The 16,991-nt window shown below is 42.6% G+C and overlaps 1 protein-coding gene across 4 annotated transcripts in view; it reads right to left on the bottom strand.

The window, feature by feature from the left end:
* Nucleotides 1-16,991, bottom strand: part of LOC139265910 (ephrin type-B receptor 3-like) — a 105,572-nt gene that overhangs the window by 64,595 nt on the left and 23,986 nt on the right. For all 4 annotated transcript variants that reach the window (XM_070883492.1, XM_070883489.1, XM_070883490.1 and 1 more), the window contains exons 2-3: nucleotides 15,178-15,242; nucleotides 11,450-12,122 (exon numbers count right to left, since the gene is read on the bottom strand). In XM_070883492.1, the coding sequence (XP_070739593.1) occupies nucleotides 11,450-12,122; nucleotides 15,178-15,242 (738 nt within the window). The remainder of the gene's footprint in view (nucleotides 1-11,449; nucleotides 12,123-15,177; nucleotides 15,243-16,991) is intronic.

Consider the following 16,991-nt stretch of genomic DNA (forward strand, 5'->3'; position numbering starts at 1 on the left):
CACCACAGGCTACCAAATTGTGATATCTGCTCGAGCCACCACATTAAGAGCTTTCCCGTACTGAGAAGCAGTTTAATGCATGTGTCCAACTGACTAGCAACACTCTACTCTCTCCTAACACCCTACTCCGACAAAAAACTTTGGCCTCTCCCTACCTTGCCTAGAACTAACTCTGACCTCTCTCCCTGCCAGCCCTTCCCCACGCTGCCCCCCCCTCCCCGCCGCCCCGCCCCCGACAACAGAGAGGAATACCTCCTTTGGCCAATGACTTCCCCTTCTCCCTGCCCTGGGAAAGAACTCGTGCCCAGTGCTCCTACCACAATGAGCTGAAAACTCTACACTTAGTTCCCCATCATCGTTCCCCCCACCCTACTGAAAAGATAACCAGTGCTGTTCCCCCCCACCCTACATAGAGATGGAAATTGGCCCTAGTACATCTCCTCCACCCCTACTGTGAGGAAAAGTACCTCTGGTCCACTGCACTCTCCCTCATTGGGAAGAAAGCCTGGGGTCACCCACTCCTTCCCCATCCCCGGTTGTACCCTCTGCTTCATGATCCGTCCCAATTATCTTTCCCCTTCCCCTTCTCTTCTCCTCCTCTGCTAATAATCCCTATCTTCACCCTCCTGACCCACTGTGAAGGATGACCTATGGCACCTTCTTCCACTTAAGGAGAAAATGAGCCGTGGCTTAGTGCCACCCTCTGGTATTGCCCCAACTCTTCTTCCTTCCCAATCACACTTCTCTTCCCCATCTTCCGCTCCCCAACTCCCTCCCTATCCACTTACCTCATCTCACTCTCCATCTACCTCCCCCACCCGCTCCTCTTACCCTGCTCTCCCATCTTCTCCTAATTATTCCCCCATCCTCTAACCCTGCTTGGCCCCAATACTAAAACTAATCTAGACTCCATGTGTGCAATGCTACAGGATATATATATATATATATATATACATAATATGCATACATATACACTGACCTGTCGCATCTGCACAGCATCCTCATAATCCAATTAGCTCTGAAAAAGCAGTTGGCTCCATCTGTTACATTTGAGAGTAATGCTCGGTTTCTATAATTATATGTGCTGAATTCTGTCTCTAAAGCACCCATCTTAAGTGTTTGCAGTAATTAATTTCTTTTGCAGTTGGTAAACAAATTCATCAGCCTCTGTGCATGATCAATGTTATGTTCAGTCAAGCAACAGCTCAAGTCAATATTTTATCAAGGAAAATTCAGGCAGAAAGTTATCTATCAAGACTACAAGGGGTATAAATCTGCTTTCCTAAAGAGCGTGCTAGTTATGTATAATCAGGGTAGTGGGAGGTCCAAGCCTCCCACAGGACAGCAAAATCAATATTCAGCTACAATGGGCATATGGGACATCTCTTCTGATGCAATTAAGTGTATTCCACCACTGGGAGAGGATGATGTATGACTGAGGCCAGATGTTGACACCAGAAGGGTTTATAGTGGCCATCTAACAAAATATAACGTGATCTTATACTCCAACTATATTTATCATAGGCAATTCCTTCAAGATAAAAAGGTCAAATTTACATAAAAAGAAAATTAATGTTTTAAATAAATTGGCAGGGCAGTAACTAGGGCAATCTTACATGCAAGGAATCATTTATAGCAGAGGCTTAGTGCTGCATATAACGTGACTGCCTCCAACTATATACATCACCTAGCCTTTTGTCATACACACTACTGAATGAGAAAGAACAATGAATATTAATAAAGATCAATGAAAGCTCTAGTTTGTGCTCAGATGAAAGAACTAGATCTATTGACTACAGTCAAATCATACCTTTCAAATTGTGAAATGAACTTTCAACTATTGAATTATCTTCAACAACCAGTAATTCCATTATTTATTCGCCTTGTATAGGTTGGATAGAAAAACAAAAGCTACATTAAGATAATGCCATTGAGAGAGCAGACATTTCCTGTGACATTCTTCATAATCGAAGCCTAGGTACAATTTAAAAGCGTTGAACTTTTCTCATGTTCTGTGTCTTTACAATGGCACGTGTTTAAAATCCATTTTTTTAAAGGAAATACAGTAACGTATTTGTTTTTAAATGTAATTTATATCATGCAGCAGTGAAAAAAAATTTACCAAGAAATCATGTGATTTATATTTGGATGTCTCACCTGCACAAACAGTTTCTTAATTTAGCAAAATAGCTGAATAATATAGGTGCATCTTCGAGAATTCGGAACCCTCGGGACAGAGGCTGTTCCAGATTCCGGGCTCTTCCAGACTTTAGATCGTCTTTCTGACGTGTCAAATCCAGAAATATCTGAGCCCAAGTTTGGGTATTTCCAGATTTCAGAACGTCAGAAAGGAGGGGGATGGTGGTGGGGGGGGGGGGGGCAACCGCTGGGGAACTGTTCGAGTGGACCCTGCCGAGGAGGAGCTGTTTGGCCCGGCTATTCCGAGGAGTAGGTGTTTGGGCGGGCCCCGCCACCAAAGAGCTGTTTGAGCGGGCCCCGCTGACGAGGAGCTGTTTGGGCCGGCTATTCCGAGGAGGAGCTGTTTGGGCAGGCTATTCCGAGGAGGAGCTGTTTGGGCAGGCTATTCCGAGGAGGAGCTGTTTGGGCAGGCTATTCCGAGGAGGAGCTGTTTGGGCCGGCTATTCCGAGGAGGAGCTGTTTGGGCAGGCTATTCCGAGGAGGAGCTGTTTGGGCAGGCTATTCCGAGGAGGAGCTGTTTGGGCAGGCTATTCCGAGGAGGAGCTGTTTGGGCAGGCTATTCCGAGGAGGAGCTGTTCGGGCCGGCTATTCCGAGGAGGAGCTGTTTGGGCAGGCTATTCCGAGGAGGAGCTGTTCGGGCCGGCTATTCCGAGGAGTAGGTGTTTGGGTGGGCCCCGCCGCCGAAGAGCTGTTTGAGCGGGCCCCGCTGAGGAGGAGCTGTTCGGGCGGGCCAGCGAGGAAACCTCGAGGTAAGGGCAGCGGGGGCGAGCGGGGTGAAATAAGGGCAGCGGGGGCGAGGCGAACGGCGGCGAGGTGAGGCCTGAGGTCGGGTAGCAACGGGGACCCGAGATCAGCAGGGTCCGGATTCTGGAACATTTTACGGATTCCAGACAACCGTGTCACTGATCGGTCTGGAGTCCGGATTCCAGAACATTCCGGATTCCGGATTTTCGACCCTGTACCTGTATTTTAAAGTCATAGGTGCCCTTTGTCTGGCTAAAAGATTAAAAACAGCAAAATAATCCAGTGATGTTGTAAAATAAATAGATTATCCTAAACAGAAAGAACTGATATGACAGGTGAGGCCTAATAAACATAGAAACATAGAAAATAGGTGCAGGAGTAGGCCATTCAGCCCTTTGAGCCTGCACCACCATTCAGTAAGATCATGGCTGATCATTCCCTCAGTACCCCTTTCCTACTTTCTCTCCATGCCCCTTGATCCCTTTAGCCGTAAGGGCCATATCTAACTCCCTCTTGAATATATCCAATGAACTGGCATCAACAACTCTCTGCGGCAGGGAATTCCACAGGTTAACAACTCTCTGAGTGAAGAAGTTTCTCCTAATCTCAGTCCTAAATGGCCTACCCCTTATCTGAAGACTATGTCCCCTGGTTCTGGACATCCCCAACATTGGGAACATTCTTCCCGCATCTAACCTGTCCAGTCCCGTCAGAATCTTATACGTTTCTATGAGATCCCCTCTCATCCTTCTAAACTCCAGTGAATAAACGCCCAGTTGATCCAGTCTCTCCTCATATGTCAGTCCAGCCATCCCTGGAATAAGTCTGGTGAACCTTCACTGCACTCCCTCAATAGCAAGAACGTCCTTCCTCAGATTAGGAGACCAAAACTGAACACAATATCCCAGGTGAGGCCTCACCAAGGCCCTGTACAACTGCAATAAGAATTCCCTGCTCCTATACTCAAATCCCCTAGCTATGAAGGCCAACATACCATTTGCCTTCTTTACCGCCTGCATGTCAACTTTCAATGACTGATGAACCATGACACCCAGGTCTCATTGCACGTCCCTTTTTCCTAATCTGCCACCATTCAGATAATATTCTGCCTTTGTGTTTTTGCCCACAAAATGGATAACCTCACATTTATCCCACATTATATTGCATCTGCCATGCATTTTCCCACTCACCTAACCTGTCCAAGTCATCCTGCAGCCTCTTAGCGTCCTTCTCACAGCTCACACCGCCACCCAGCTTAGTGTCATCTGCAAACTTGGAGATATTACACTCAATTCCTTCATCTAAATCATTAATGTATATTGTAAAGAGCAGGGGTCCCAGCACTGAGCCCTGCGGCACTCCACTAGTCACTGCCTGCCATTCTGAAAAGGACCCGTTTATCCCTACTCTCTGCTTCTTGTCTGCCAACCAGTTCTCTAGCCACATAAGTACATTACCCCGAATATCATGTGCTTTGATTTTGCACACCAATCTCTTGTGTGGGACCTTGTCAAAAGCCTTTTGAAAGTCCAAATACACCACGTCCACTGGTTCTCCCTTGTCAACTCTACTAGTTACATCCTCAAAAAATTCCAGAAGATTCGTCAAGCATGATTTCCCTTTCATAAATCCATGCTGACTTGGACCGATCCTTTCCAAATGCGTTGCTATTTCATCCTTAAGGATTGATTCCAACATTTTCCCCATTACTGATGTCAGGCTAACCGGTCTATAATTACGCATCTATATAAAGAGAATTTCCAGTTATTTCTCCTTGACTAGATGGTCCCATCCTAAAATTCGCAGATTTTTTCAAAGGAACACAAAAACACTATAGAATAAATGCTGAGAAGACCATTGCTTCTGACAACCTGGCAAAATTTACCCTTTTATGTACAATATATCACAATATCGTTTTTTTAAAGTTACGGTATAATTGTCTCTCCTTCTATTAGTCTCCCTGCACCATGCCCAATACCAGAGGGCCTCCGTCTATTATTGGCCTCCAGGAGATGCACAAGATCGGCCCAGAGTCACTCCCCCACATACGCATTCTATCCTGCCTGTAACAAAGGGTCTGACCTTGACCCTGTGCCTCCACACAACAACTAAAGCTGAGGGGGGGGGAGAAATTCAGTTGCACCTCTGTTGTGCCGTTAATCGAGGTGGAACGGTACGTTTAGTTTGAAAAAGTTTGTGCCCCCACCTCCCCCCCCCAGAAATTCGTCAGAATCGGTCAAAGAGCTGACAGGGGTGCTAAATCAGCCGTTGCACACCAGAGCTGGGGGGGGGGGACACTAACGGAAATGCAGGCGCTAAATTTAACCGAATCATTGCGCATGCGCCGAACTCCAATTCAGATCCCGGGAAAAGCCGAGTCTTAAAGGTGCGGCATAGTAATGCACCCATTAAAGTTTTCAAAATCACTTTTTCCCCAAGCTGAACTTTTATTTCTGTCTGTCTGACTCGGATGTTCACCACGGTGCTCTGTGTAAGCGTTGCACTGACTGTGACCTCCGAGCGAAGCGCTTCCTCATCCCTTTAAGTAGCTACCAGTTAACGACTCTGCAAGCCTGTACCGACTGTTTTTCTAGACGTTGTTCTTGGCGGCCGCTAACTGAGGTGGCCGCACCTAATTTTCCGACTGCGGTGCAAGCGTGGGCATTGCACAAGGAATACGTCATGATCGGCGAGATCATCAGCAGCCAGGTGCTACTGGTTTGTGCCCCCTTTTGAGCCTCTAATTAATTTCCGGTCGGGCGCTAAATGCTGAGTTCCTGGTCGGCAACCTCTTACGCTCCCATTCACACCCTCTTTTGCTGCTAACTGAGGCATCAGACAACCGAAAACCCAGCCCATGGTCTGGTGCATTTCTGCTGTATGACACAGTGGGCAGATTTTTGTCTTTACCACCTGGCTGGTGCAGTAATCTGGGGGATGTGGTGGAGGGGATGACAGTTTACAGAACCTGCCTGGTTTTCATTTCATTGAAATCGATGGAATTAAAACCAGGTGGACACACAGGGGTAGATTTTTGTTTTTACCACTTAGGTGGTAATCCGATGGGCCCCCACCTAGGTGGTGAAGACAAAACTTTACCCCAGTGCATTTCAGCACCAACATGCTGTGCCACAATCTATGTAAATAGATGACCACATGAAAAGGATTTTAAAAAGCATGCTTGACTGACCATTGCTTGTGACTGCCTGCATTTACTGAAAACTTCCAGCATGGACTGATTGGTTTCCTTATTTCATCATTTAACAAGACACTCTTGCAAAGATAATCTGTGGAATTAGATGTGGGTTTGTGCAAATCACATCAGGGCAGGCAAAACAATCTGCCTCATAGTTTGGATTTGATGTACATATTAAAATCACCAAAGTAAGAACAATTCTTTAAACATTCACTCAATGGAGATCTTTACTTATTATTTTGCATTATAGAGATGTGCCCGAAATAATCTTATAAAAGTTTGTTTTATAAAATATAGATTTTTGTTTTGGTCATCCTAATTAAATAACCTGAAAGCGCTACTGAGGTATGTGGAAAAGTTTTATGTGGAAAACAACTACATTTGTACTGTAAGAATATAATCCTCAACTCGATGAGATTATTCTGTGAATGCTCAGGAAGAGATCCAATTTTTGTTCTTTACCGGATGACGAATGAAAGTCTCTATTCTTCAGAAGTAAATAAAAAGTGTAGAACAGAAAAACATTTAGACCCAGAATTTTCTTGGAGCTGAACCCGCTCCGGCAGTAACTTCATCAGAAGTGCGTCGAAAGCCCTACTTTCTGGTGCGCTTCCAGTGAAGGTTACGGTTACGGAGGAGCGGGAGCAGCTCCTAAAACATTCCGGAGGTTAATCTTCAAGCTTCACTTGGAATGTTCATTTGTCTTTTGACTCAACAGTACTTTTATTATAGAATGCCTTTATAAGATTTGCTGGTCACACCTACCTGGGCCCAAGTTTCGGTTGGAGTTGCTCTTACTTTTTTGGAGCAACTGGTTTAGTTTGGAGTATCTTAGAAATCGCAATTCTCAGCATTTAGTTTGCTCCACTTCTAGTGAGTTTGTTTAGTTTTGTTTTAGTTCAGTTTTTTTTTCAAAAGGGGGTGTTACCAGCCATTTATGCCTGTTTTGTAAGTTTAGGCAGCTAAAAGATACTCCAAACTGACTTAGAACGGAGTGTTGACTTTTGTACGCTCAGAAAAACCTTGCCTACACTGTAGAATTTAGAGATGGGGTGGGAGGGAGGGAGGTTAGAGGGAAGTTCGGAGATTTTCCAAAGCAATAAACACTTCATTTTTAGCAATAAAGAGCCATTATCAATAATAAATGATAAATAAATCAATAAATCAACCAATCAATAAATAAATCAATGAATAAAAAATAAAATAAATAAAAAATCAATCAATAAATCAGTAAATTAAAAATTATTACTGCAACATCTATCCGTTTGGGAGCACTGGGAGCCTTCCAACAGCACACGCAGGCCTGCCTGCCAAAGAGCTGGTCGGGCGGGTGCCGCCACCAAGGATGTGGTCGGGCGAGACCCACCACCGGGGAAGAGTTCGGGCGGACCCCGCTGCCGAGGATGTGGTCGGGCGAGACCCACCACCGGGGAAGAGTTCGGGCGGACCCCGCTGCCGAGGATGTGGTCGGGCGGGACCCACCACCGGGGAAGAGTTCGGGCGGACCCCGCTGCCGAGGACGTGGTCGGGCGGGGCCCGCCACCGGGGAAGAGTTCGAGCGGGCCCCGCTGCTGAGGTGGCGGTCAGGTGGGGCCAGCCGAAGAGCTGGTCGGGCTGTCCCATCGCAGAGGAGGTGTTCGGGCAGGCCGGCGAGGAGGCCGCGAGGTAAGGGCAGTGGCGACGAGGCGAGGACCGAGGTCGGGCAGCGGCGAGGTGAGGGAGGGCGAGGCAGGCAGGCTACTCGGCCCGGGATAGGGGCGCCCGGAGACAGGACGCGCTGGGAGGACCAGGAGCTACTGCGCACGCACGCAGACTCCACTGTGCACGCGGGCAGCTGCCGACACTCTTTTCGGCGCAGGGCTGTAGCTCCGCCCCAGCTGCTTGTGCTGCACTGTGCTGACTGCTAAACAGGCTTGCTGAACACGGATAATTACGAGGTAAGTTTTGGGCACGCTTTTAATTCTACAAAATAGGCGGGCCTCTCGGAGGTGTGCCGTTCTGCGAGACAGCCGAAACTTGGGCTCTATATGAGCTGGTAACTACTCTAAGGAAGTTTGAATGTATTAGAAGAATATGGTCAATGAGATATGGAATAATAGATATACTATGTGGGAAGTCAGGGACGGTTCCAGTGTCCCTGATGACTACGTGTGCGGGAAGTGTGTCTGGCTGCAGCTCCTGACGGACCGCATTACGGCACTGGAGCTGCGGGTGGATTCACTCTGGAGCGTGCACGATGCTGAGAATGACGTGAATAGCACGTTTAGTGAGTTGGTCTTACCGCAGGAAAAGGATACACAGTCAGATAGAGAATGGGTGACCAACAGAAAGAGCAGTGCAAGGAAGGTCGTGCAGGGGTCCCCTGTGCTCATCCTCCTGCAAAACAGATACACCGCTTTGGGTACTGTTGAGGGGGATGACTCATCAGGGGAGGGCAGCAGCAGCCAAGTTCATGGCACCGTGGGTGGCTCTGCTGCACAGGAGGGCAGGAAAAAGAGTGGAAGAGCTATAGTAATAGGGGATTCTATTGTAAGGGGAATAAATAGACGTTTCGGCGGCCACAACTGAGACTTCAGGATGGTATGTTGCCTCCCTGGTGCAAGGGTCAAGGATGTCTCAGAGCGGGTGCAGGGCATTCTGAAAAGGGAGGGTGAACAGCCAGTTGTCATGGTGCATATAGGTGATATAGGTGAAAAAAGGGATGAGGTCCTACAAGACGAACTTAGGGAGCTAGGAGCTAAATTAAAAAGTAGGACCTCAAAAGAAGTAATCTCAGGATTGCTACCTGTGCCATGTGCTAGTCAGAGTAGGAATCGCAGGATAGCTCAGATGAATACGTGGCTTGAGGAGTGGTGCAGCAGGGAGGGATTCAAATTCCTGGGACATTGGAACCGGTTCTGGGGGAGGTGGGACCAGTACAAACCGGACGGTCTGCACCTGGGCAAGACCGGTCCCAATATCCTAGGGGGAGTGTTCCCCTTCATTAATCCATGCTGACTTGGACCGATCCTGTCACTGCTTTCCAAATGCGCTGCTATTTCATCCTTAATAAATTGATTCCAACATTTTCCCCACCACTGATGTCAGGCTAACCGGTCTATAATTACCTGCTTTCTCTCTCCCTCCCTTTTTAAAAAGTGGTGTTACATTAGCTACCCTCCAGTCTATAGGAACTGATCCAGAGTCAATAGACTGTTGGAAAATGATCACCAATGCATCCACTATTTCTGGGGCCACTTCCTTAAGTACTCTGGGATGCAGACTATCAGGCCCCGGGGATTTATTGGCCTTCAATCCCATCAATTTCCCTAACACAATTTCCCGCCAAACAAAGGATATCCTTCAGTTCCTCCTTCTCACTAGACCCTCGGTCCCCTAGTACTTCCGGAAGGTTATTTGTGTCTTCCTTCGTGAAAACAGAACCAAAGTATTTGTTCAATTGGTCTGCCATTTCTTTGTTCCCCATGATAACTTCACCTGAATCCGACTGCATGATCTTATCGAATGGTGGTACATGCTCGAAGGGCCGAATGGCCTACTCCTGCACCTATTTTCTATGTTTCTATGTATTTTAATGTGAAAATAAATGTAAAGTAACACACATTGCAAGAGTTATAGATTCGACTTTCCCCAATTCATTGAAAGTAGTAAGGCAATGTGAAGGTGAAAAAATGCTAATCAGTTTATGGGATGCATCTTAAGGACCTCTATTATAAATTAAAACAAATTATTTAAGCCAGTGTAACTGATCCTTCAAGCCAGATTTGAATTATTGTGCATAATTCAAGCATCTTACTTTAAAAAGCCAATGATGTATTGCAGATGGTTCAAGGAGTAAGACTGATTTAACTTTCTGGTGTTTTAATCAATTATCTTTGAGAATCAGTGAAAATTTAATACAGGTTTATCTTCTAAGACATTTACTTTTGTTTAGGTGCCTTCCTCAGGAGACTGAATGAACTGGGTAAAGTTCATGTCAGGCTGAATTTTACATGGTCTGTGGAGCAATGGTTTCGATGGGCTCAAAGGCCTTTTTTGATCCATATTTCTTATATTGTTAAAACTAGTTAGAAAAAATTATTTCCCTACTAAAAATAATAACATGTCTTTACTTTCTGGTAATAATCCTTTTTGACGTAGGGAGACATTCTGAATGCAAAGTTTGGCAGAAATTTCTTAGGTTGTAGAGTCTGCATACATCAAGTATATACACATAACAGGTCTCATTCATCACTTATACAGTCCTTTCCAAACCAGAGTAGTCTCAATTCCCAGCATTATCTAGTTTCCAAAGGACAGTATAACCAATTCAAATCCTTCCCAATACAGTCTAAACCAATTTCTGACAGATTTCCCTTCATCAGTAGTTTCTATTGAAACCATTTGTGGTAAAGCTGTAGCCAGATTTAATAAAAGAACATAAGAAAACCCGGAATGGGAAAAGGCATTCCTGCCCATTCATTTTTTCGACCATGAACATACTGCCCTGTCATGGACTATCCTAACCTATTTTGACTCCTGAGAATAGGTTTTACAAAACTTTTCACTGTCACTCTCAAAAATAAACCAATCAAAACTACAAAATAACAGTCCAACCATACCCATTAATAATTGAATCCTCACCAACTGCATTCCTGGTCTTTACTTTTCTATGGTCCCAGCAGTTCAGGATCGCCGTGTTTTATGAAGCAGCATTTATAGTCTTTTGTTCTCAACAATACTTGAGGACTTAAACAAAGCTTTACTGATAAATTAGTTCTGTGACTCACTGATTTTTCAGCAGAGGAAATTAAGAAAGATTAATGAAGAATAAAGATATAGATCGCTGATAAAAAAGAGACAATAGTGGAGAAATTTTGTTGCAAATGTTGCATAATTTTTTGACAAAGACCATTCAAGTAAGGCCACAATTCACACATAGTTTAACTATTGCAAACAGTATAATCTGCTTCAGTTGGGTCTGACATGTAAGAATAATCCATGTTCACCTTCTCCAAGAACCAATATGTACATGTCATAAGAAATCTTGGTACAACTTTACACCTAGGCCACACTTTCTAGTTACTCCAGTTAGTGAACTCTGAGGAGAAACAATATTTACATTGACAGAGATTTATCTATTTTCCACCAGACTATTAAGTTTTCTGCTTTTCCCATCCTGGTTCATTTTTTTGAGAGTTGGAAGGAACACACTGGAAAATGTTCCAAAAAATAGACTAAAGTGCCTAAAGTTCCCATGGGGCAGGACATTTCTAAAACAGTTGGATAGAAAGTGTCAAAAACATCTGAACCATTTGATCATTTTCCTACCTTGGCAAGCAGTCTCCTGTTCATCAGGGTCATATCCAGCAGCGCAGGTACAAGCTCCAACAGGTACCATCCACTCCCCATCCCCATTACAATATAGCTTCAGAGGGACAGATACTTCTATAGCATTACTGAGACAGGTACCAGGAGCAATGACAAGTGATGTAGGTTCTGCTCCAGTGACTGTTTCTGGAAAAACTGCAAAATTTGCAATCACAGATGAGCATTTCTTGTAGAACACACGCAGAGAAATGATTGACATGCATGATCCCAGATCCTGAAACGCTAGGTAGAATCCACTCTTGGACAATGGACCAAAGCTTCTGATCTTCGTGTTGACTCTCCCAGACTCCAGTTTGGAAAAACTCTCATCTGGTGCAATGGTGTCCACTTTCACGTAAGGGTTCTCCATCCAGAATGGAGCAGATGCTGTTGCTGAGTCTGTGTCAGACTCATAGTAAAATAAATTAAAAGTCTCCTTACAAGAACCTGGGATATTTGGTATACTGTTGCAGTCCCGCACAGTGAATTTCATCTCCACATATACTCTCTGAACGTCTTTACGTGCTATGTAAGTAGTTCGAAGCCAATTATTCTGGTTTGCTTCCATCACATTACAAACCTGGTACGTGCGAATAGGATTCATTCCGTCATCATATCCACTTACTTCTTCCCACTGAACAAAGAAAACAAAGAATATTTGTTGTAATAGTAAAAAAAATCATTAAATCATTAACATTTTACAAATACAGGTAATAAGTTTATAATATTATCTATATATCAACTATAAAAATAGTTCTATGGGGAGCAATAGTTATTTGTGTTGTACTGGATTGGCTATGTCAGTCAATAAGGTTCTTAATCATTTAAAGAAAAACATTTCATTGTCGCTGCGATCCCTTCAATAATGCTGTACTTCTAAAAGCATTCATATGTATATGATCACAATTTGTGATACATATTTTAGTGCCATCCTGCTCTGAGAAAATATTTTCAAACATCCAACACAATATTTCATTTACCATTCTAATCAGCTTTTATACTGTTTTACATAAGCAATTTTTTGTGGACAGAAATGTTACTGTGTACAAGAAAATCCATACTGCAAATTTGTGTAATCTTTGCTGATTGACTTCCAAGAACACAGATTAACATTGGAGAGTACTGGTTTAAGAAAACTAAAATCAACTGTGAAGATTTATTTTCTAAATTGTGATTATAGATGTCTAGGCTGCTAGATTTACTAAGTAGTTAATGGCTGTTAAAGGTTATAGGTCCCGTCAGGTCTGGTCATGTCAGTGTAATGCCCAAGGCTGCTGTTTTTTTAAATATCCAGACCTCTCTCAGGAGCCTGGATTGAAACTTGGTGAGCTAATATTAATGCTAGGCAAACTGAACATCATGTGTAGCTTACAACATGTGAAACCATTATTTTTGCACAAATTGCAAAGAAATTTAGTTTTTTAAATCAAAACAACTTCAAAGAATCTAATCACATTATTTTTTTCTGATTTGTGAAATAATTTAACTTAAACGATTTGTATAAAGTGTGGTCACACAGTGCAGTTAATTATCTCTTTCTAAAAAGGACATTATATCGGAGTAGTCATACATTGTAGAACTGATTATGATCATCAGCTTTGTATGAGGGAACTGGAAGATGAAGAAGGGTATGATATGCGATGCTATTCAAACATTTGTAACTGGATGAGGTATGTTCAACAGGCTAAACTGCCCCTTGTTCCACTTCATACATTCTGATGTTTATCTTTCACAACTCTCACAAGCGCATCTTAAGACATAACTTACGTGGTTGTAGTACATGCTACTTAATGACATAAACTTCCAAAAAGTTGGCAAGCATAATCCATTTCAAAACAACTCATTCGAATGTTTGTACACTAATTTGAATTGAAGAGTCTACTTATTAATTTATGAACATAGATTACACAAAAATAAACACAATTGAGGAAGGCTCTTTGGTGCAGTTATCTTATCCATTCTCTGTCCATCTGGGACTTTCACGTAGAAACAGTTAAAAAATATTTATTGAAACAAAAATCAAGTCAAACTCAGACTTCACTTATGATGAGAATTTGTGCTTTGTTACATGAAAAACCCTAATATTGACAATGCACATTAGCTATAAAAGGGCCATATGATGAATACAGTGAGGAAATACATAAGTGTATAATTGCGCTCAGTTTACATGCAAAGGTAAAATTTGTCCACAATCTTTATCATATTAAATAATGAAAAGCGTATAAAGATTAATGATATTTTCACTCAATGCCCAATCTTTTTCTTTTATTCAGAAGTTTCACACCTATTCAAATATTCCTCACCTTATTGCCACTGGCAGAAAATGTTCTGTAACAACTAAAGTTGAGGCCTTAAACATACAGAATATTTTGTTTTGCAATGTCACAGGTTTAATCCTAATATTCCTTTCTTTAATAAAGTATATGGTAAACACTTCACACTTTACCACCCCCAACAAAGAAAATTGATGCTATAGAAAGATTTGTAAAAAATGAAACTTCAAAGACAGCACTATATCTGTCCATGGCCAATGCAAATTCTGAGATTTTATGCTATTGACATTAATCAATCACACAGCTGTCTTTTTTCACTTGAAGACAGTTTACCTTCTGTAGGTTAAAATTTAAATTTTATTTTTTAGTTCAGACAGTTATTGGTATATGGTTTCTACTGGTTTTCTTATCCCCTCCATCCGTCACTCATGGGTTTTGTTATGTCAATGGCTTCAATGTAAAGGAAAATCTGAGGTGTGGTAGAATGAGCGGCTGATTCTACTGGCCAAGACCAATTTCATGCCATATTGTTAATTGTATGTCGGTGTGTGTTGAAAATTGGAAATACACTACAGAGGAAAGCAGATCCACCCAGACATGCAGTCAGTGCTGATGTGCAGTATCTACTCTAGTTGGATCAAACACAAAACAGAATTGTCCCAGATTCTCCTGCACCAACACATGGCATAAATAGGGCATACGCTAACTAAGATTTGGTTGCAAATCACACTCATTTTGTTGATTCTTGTTGGAATGATATGAAGTAAGGGTCACTAATGGATAAGCAATACATAGATATGATGTTGAATATTTCTTCGCACTGGTGTCACACAACATAATTTAATGGATTGATGAAGCTAAATACTAGATGGTGTAAGGTGTGGTGCACCATGCCTCTTCATTTTAATCTTCCCAATTCAGAAAAAATAAATACACCTCTGATTTAAAATGTAAATCCCAATGTACCTAATCACATATCATTTATAGATTACATAGATGTCCTGATCCAGTGCTTCACACAACTAATTACTTTTGAAGTGCAGCGAGCATTATAATGTAGGCAGATGCAGCAGCCATTCTGCACCTGCAGCGTCCCACAAACAGCAATAAGATGAATGATCAGATAGTCTGTATTTAGCTATGTTAATTGTCCAAGATAGCAGGTTCTTCATGCTTTTTGCGCCTCTTTATACTGTGCTAAAGAATCTTTAACAATTTTAGCAGTCAGAGCATTAGCTTAATGTCTCATCCAAAGGGCAGCAGCTCTATCAATGCCCAGTTCCCTCAGTACTGCACTGGAATGTCAGCCTAAGAGATCAGCTCAAAGTTTATGGCACTAAAAGGATTTGCTAGAAGCTGTTTTTATTATCATTTTAATTTTGTCAGACAGTAATATATTGTGCAAATTGTCCTTACCCCTGTTTCTGGGTGTGCAGTCCATCCCAACTCAGCAGTCGCCCATCTTGAATCCATAAGAGTCTCTGTGGATCAAAATAGAGGCAAAATCAATGTAAGATCTAATAATGAAAAAAAAAGCTATAAAATACGAATCAGTATCCACAATAACTCTAATACAGTGTAGTCACACAGAGTCAGAATAAAACAGCAAAATGTCATTACTGGCTCATTCATTACTACAATATTGTACCCATTCCTCAGAAATATACCTGCTGCATATACTATAATACGAGTTTGGTCTACTGCTTTTATAGCTCTAATATGTCATTCACTCATAGAAAAATAACTGTGCAAAAGGTACATTTACCTCTTGTGAAATAAATGTTTTGTGTTTTAGCCACAGAATTTTTTGATTTATGCCAAATACAACCTGGGGGTCTCAGCACATAAATCAGCACTTTAAAAGACAAAGGTTAAGGAAACCAGAGGCACAAATTGCTTGGGAGAGAGGACAGGGTCAAAAGCACAGAGTTTAAAAAAAAATAGATCAGAGTAATTCGCATTAAACATGCCCTACAGCAGAGAAAGACTGTTACAAATCAGTGAAACAGGGGACGATTTCTGTAGCCATCTGTGAGGAAAAACAGCTGCTCACCAGCTTGACCATTATAAAGGGCTATTGCTAAATCTGTGCAGATAAATACATTTTCCAAAATATACTTTGCGCATAAACTGCCAGTTCTGTTCTATACAGAGGACAAATAGGTGGAGTGATGACTAGTGGCCAAAGGATAAGGTTAGAGGTAAAGGGAAGTTTTTTAGACTGTAAAGATTAATGGTCCACAGGGGCCTGTGTTGAGGCTGCTGCTATTTGCTGATGACATCAATTTGGGATTATAGGAAGCTATGACCAGGACTCTGAAAGACCACAGCAGACAGTGATAAGCTAGCAGGATGGGCAGATAAGTGGCAGATGCAGTTTAATGTAGAGAATTGCTCAGTAATACATTTTGAAAGTAAGAATAGGGGAACGGTGTCCCTTAAATTTTAACATTTTGAATGGGGTAAATAAGTCTTGGTGCACAGATATATAGCTTATTATAGGTGGCAACACAAGTGGATAAGGCCATAAAAGACATTCAAAGTTATTGCGATTGTATCTACAGGCATATAATAAAATGAAGTAATAACAAGTGAAAGGGGATAATATTAAACTTGTGCAAAACCTTTTTTTATGTTACAGTTGGACAGAAAGGATATAAAAGTAATGGAAAAAGTAGAATGTACAACCACTGAAATGTTACCAGGGATTAGGGGTTACAGTTATGAGAAGTTAGGGTATTTTTTAGTGGAGCTGAAAAGGTTAAGGGTCTTCAAAATATTGAAAATTTAAGATAAAGTAAATAGTTTGTCCTAGAAATTGACCTCCTTAGCCCCTCCCGTTATTACCTCCAGGGGACGCTAATGGGGCGCTAACTGGGTTCCGACCGGGCACGAATGTAACATCGACTCCCGACACTTTCGACGGGAGGTTTACAGCGGCGGTGCGCATAGTGCCATGATTTCCTTTGCCTGGAGATCAGGACTTCATTGCCATGTGCATCATCCTGGTAGTGCCCCGGACCCGAATTTGGGTTCTTTGCCCGCGATCGATCAGCCTGGCTCTCTACTTGAGTGCATTGGGCTGATTGGGCAGGATCGCGGCTGCTGTCAGGAAGAGGTAAGTTTTATTTGCAGAGCCTGCAGCGATGGCGTTTCCCTTTAAGGAAGAGATGGAGCCTTTCAACGTGACAGCACTGCATGGCTCAGTGTCCAGCGCTGTACAACTACCA

The sequence above is a fragment of the Pristiophorus japonicus genome, chromosome 6, assembly GCF_044704955.1.
Source record: "Pristiophorus japonicus isolate sPriJap1 chromosome 6, sPriJap1.hap1, whole genome shotgun sequence".
Classification (NCBI taxonomy): domain Eukaryota; kingdom Metazoa; phylum Chordata; class Chondrichthyes; family Pristiophoridae; genus Pristiophorus; species Pristiophorus japonicus.